The 4,574-nt window shown below is 33.3% G+C and overlaps 1 protein-coding gene across 4 annotated transcripts in view; it reads right to left on the reverse strand.

The window, feature by feature from the left end:
- Positions 1-4,574, reverse strand: part of LOC107726930 (cyclin-dependent kinase 14) — a 166,377-nt gene that overhangs the window by 55,411 nt on the left and 106,392 nt on the right. For all 4 annotated transcript variants that reach the window (XM_016536623.1, XM_016536624.1, XM_016536626.1 and 1 more), the window contains one exon: positions 2,628-2,758. In XM_016536623.1, the coding sequence (XP_016392109.1) occupies positions 2,643-2,758 (116 nt within the window). In that variant the 3' untranslated portion in view covers positions 2,628-2,642. The remainder of the gene's footprint in view (positions 1-2,627; positions 2,759-4,574) is intronic.

The following is a 4,574-nucleotide window of genomic DNA, read 5'->3' on the forward strand; positions in this document are numbered from 1 at the left end:
TTCATCTGTGAATCCTGAAAAATAAAACGTATCACGGTTTCCACAAAAATATTTGAAAACTTAGCAGCAAATCAGCATATTAGAATGATTTCTGAAGATCATGTGACACTGAAGACTGGAGTAATGATGCTGAAAATACAACTTCGATCACAGAAATAAATTACAGTTTAACAGATATTCACATAGAAAACAGTTATTTTAAATTATAATAATATTTCACAATTTTTACTGTATTTTTGATCAAATAAATGCAGCCTTGGTGAGCAGAAGAGACTTCTTTCAAAAAATATCTGAATTCTTCTTTTGCACCATCAGCTGAACCAATGCGATGCTCAGCATGTAAAGCGCAGGCGTCTCGTTCGGTCCAGCTGCCGCGTGTGAATCTCTGAAATAACTCTGATGAGTCTGCTTGTGTCATTATTCTGCGTGATTGGGGTTCAGAGGTCTGCGGCTCCCTGAGGTTCAGACGTAAATCTCACACCACACCTGCCTGTAATTTAGCTGCTAATCCCTGCAGAAGCCTCTTTTCCCTCCATTATGAGCTTTATCCAGCTGCGAGAGATGAGCTCGTCCACACCACAAATTACATGCAAATACAACCTCTTTCTGGACAATGAAACCCTCGTCTGTTGACCTGCGGGAGTCAATCCGCTCATGCTGCATGTCTGGAACAGCAGACAGTGCACTGCTTTATCAACGGCCAATACTGACATCTAAAGAGCACAGTGGCCGATTGTCAATGCTAAGTCCATGTATATGTGATATGGTCTCATGCAATATTTCATTATATCAATGGAAATGCATACATATAGGGTACAACGGGGCTAAAGGCGCCCCGGGGTAAAAGGCGCCTTTGATATTATTTTCATCTAAGCCACTAGATGGCACAAAAACGTGGCGTAGCACTTCCGCTTTTCAAGATGCACGTGTATATTTGTCTGATCCTTGACGCGATCGCGCGCAGCAGCGCAAAGTTGATTCTGTGCTTACGTCATCTAATATTTTAGGTTTTTTGAAATGGTGTAGATTTACGTAGCTAATGAGAATCGCTAAAATTAATGCATCTATTTTGAGACAGGTCTTCTTTATGATTTTCAGTTTTGTTTAAGAAAAGCAACAGTTTTTAAATAACGAAAGAATATGTAAAAGTATGGTATTTGGGGTAAAAAGCACCCCTGCTGTTGGGGCTAAAGGCACAGTAATTAACATGATAATTAATAGATGGCTGACTTTTCCATTTGTTGACATGACATGGTTAGATTCAGATGGTAAATATCATATATTATGTTGGGTGTCCATATTAGAGATAATCACCATGTTTAGAAGGAAACCATCATATTTAAAAACATGGTATTAATCATATCATTTGTTGTTACTACTGCAAATATATATTCAATTAGTACTGGATCTCCGTCAATACTTTCAGAATCTTTACTTATTAAAACGATTTTGTTTCTGTATTTTAAAATATATTTTTTATATATATTTTAATGACAATATATTTATTGAAAAAAAAAAAAATTATTTTATTTTTCAAAATAAGCAGAAAATAGTACAAACTTTGCTAAAGTGATTGTTTTGAACAAGTATTAACTTAGACATTATTTAAAAAGGCCCCTCTTGCCACCTTATACATTTATAAGATTTTTAAACAAAATAAACAACAAACACAAAATTTGTTGCTCCGTTAATGTTCAATACAACGTATATATTTTTTCTGGAATTATACATTTTAGGCGCAGTTTCTTAAGGTGGGCCTTTAGTTGTACCCTATACAATGAAAGTCAACACTTTTCACACTTACACTACCGGTCAAAAGTTTAGAATAATTACGACTTTTTAATGTTTTTGAAAAAAGTCTCTTCTGCTCACTAAGACTACATGTGTTTGATTAAAAATACAGTAAATACAGTACAAATTTTAAAATATTATTATAATTAAAAAAAAGTGTTTTCTATGCGAGTATATTGTAAAATGTAATTTATTGCTGTGATCAAAGCTGAATCATTCTCATTTGCTTATTTTAAAGAAACGACTATATTTATGCATCTATTTGATCAAAATAAATTCTACAACTCTTTTCAACATTGATAATAATCAGAAATGTTTCTAGAGCAGCAAATCAGCATATTAGAATGATTTCTGAAGATCATGTGACGCTGAAGACTGCAGTAATGATGCTGAAAATACAGCTTTGATCACAGGAATAAATTACAGTTTAACAGATATTCACTTAGAAAACAGATATTTTAAATTGTAATATATTTCACAATTTTTAGTGCATTTACTGTATTTTTAATCAAATAAATGCAGCCATGAAGAAACTTCTTCCTTTGTGTAAATGTATTCAAAATTCACTTAAATATTTGAAAAAAATCTCAAAACATTGATTCTTGATTCATTTTTTGATTGGACTACAAAGGTAATTTTACCCAAAAAATGTGTTTAAAAAGCAAAATAAAGAATTAAACATGCTATTAGAAAAGGTCACATGAAGACTATGTAGCAAACATGTTGATTGCATTCTGTTTTTAATCAACAGTATGCACTAAACAGTGTGCAGTATGCAGTAAAGCGCACACTAGTGCCACAGCAAACCCCAGCAGAGACTGTCAGACGTGTCGTACCTGTTTGGCTCCGGGTCAGTGTTTGCTGTTTGACGTCGCTTTGCCGTGACTGTTGCTCTTACTGCACACCTGGATGCTGTCGCCAGACTCAGGCTGTAACTTAACGGTGGGAACGCTGAAGATTGAAGACACTGAAAAACAAAGACACATTTACTCCGTGAGTCTCCATGTAAAATCTTCTGTGGGAAAAGTGGGATGCAAAATATAACACCATCATGTGAAAGAAAGAGAGGTAAAACAATGACATTTTGATGATGATGATGATGACAAGAAAAATAGAGTTCAAAATTAGTAAATCTATAACTATCAAATTTAGAATTCCAGAAACACATGATGCACTTTTACAATATTTTTAAAACAAAACTCTAATAATGTTTTTTTTGTCATTTCTTTTTGTCAGAAGGGATTTAAAATAATACCTAGATTAGTAATTAATATATACGACGTCTATAGAAGCATACTTCCAGTTCACGTTATCATTAAAAATTCATTTTCATGACAGCTGTGCGGAGAGGAATAAATAAACCATATATTATATATTATAGCATTTCGTCACAAATTCATCAAAGCTGTTTCCACTGCATTATATACCAAACGCCACGACCCTGTAAAGCAGCTTTAAACACTGAGACTTTAGAAAGACCAAGAGAGATGTAGAGCATGTTGAAGGAAAATAAATAAATAAATAAACAAATAATACATATACTTATATCACTGGACAAAAGATTTATGTTTTTGAAAGAAGTCTCTTCTGCTCGTCAAGGCTGCATTTATCAAAATCAAAAATACAGTAAAAATTCTGAAATATTATTACAATTTAAAACAGCTGTTTGCTATGTGAATATATTGCAAAATGTAATTTATTCATGCGATGCAAAGCTGAATTTTCAGCAGCTCAAGATTTGCTGCTCAAGAAACATTGCTTATTATTGAAGATCATGTGACACTGAAGACTGGAGTAATGATGCTGAAAATACAGCTTTGATCACAGAAATAAATTACATTTTAACAGATATTCACTTATTTTAAATTGTTTTATTATAAAAAGTTATTTTTACATTGCAATAATATTTCACCATATTTCTGTTTTTACTGCATTTTGTATCAAATAAATGCAGCCTCGGTGAGCAGAAGAGACTTGTATATGTATCTGTACTTAAAATCCACTATTTGAATTATTTGATATCAAATATGTGAAAACAGAAATTTCTTTCTCAAAACATTGATTCTTGGTTTGTTTTTTGATTGGACTGCCAAAAGTAAATTTTACACAAAAAATGTGATTAAATTTATAATAAAATATAAATAATAATATAAAATATAGAGCGATGTAGAGTATGTCAAAGGGAAATATATTTAATTAATTCAACTCATGTATTAGTGAATACAGGTGCAAGAGGTACAAATGGAAAAACCGACTTCGGAGTGTATATGTGTGTGTATATATATATATATACTTTCTACTGTAGGTGGTTTCTTACCGGCCCAAGAGATATGCCCAACAGTAAAAATGATGCTTGACTTAACAAACAGCACTAATAAAGACATAAAACCATAATAAATTAACACATCAGCGCTTGCATTAAATTTCATTTAATAAATGCCATAAATCCTGCTGCAATTGCTGTATCAATCAAAGCCCGAGCTGAAATGTTAATTACGGCCCGTCCTCCCCAGCAGCAGCTGCTTCTTTTTTGTGACTGAACTGCAAGCGTATATGAAACAACAGAATTAATGTTCCCTTCATTCTTCTGCTTCAAAAGCGGCGCTGCTCTGTGTGTGTGTGTGTGTGTGTGTGTGTGTGTGTGTGTGTGTGTCAGAGCTCCGCCTCCTCGCCGTTTGCGTCTTACCTACTATCCTTCAGCATGTTCAGTATATCATCTCTAAATGTGTCTCTGTTCTTCTCTAAAATCCCCCTCACATCATACAAGACCTATAAAAAGGAAA

Source organism: Sinocyclocheilus rhinocerous, unplaced genomic scaffold (assembly GCF_001515625.1).
Source record: "Sinocyclocheilus rhinocerous isolate Xijiao unplaced genomic scaffold, SAMN03320098_v1.1 scaffold2471, whole genome shotgun sequence".
Lineage (NCBI taxonomy): Eukaryota > Metazoa > Chordata > Actinopteri > Cypriniformes > Cyprinidae > Sinocyclocheilus > Sinocyclocheilus rhinocerous.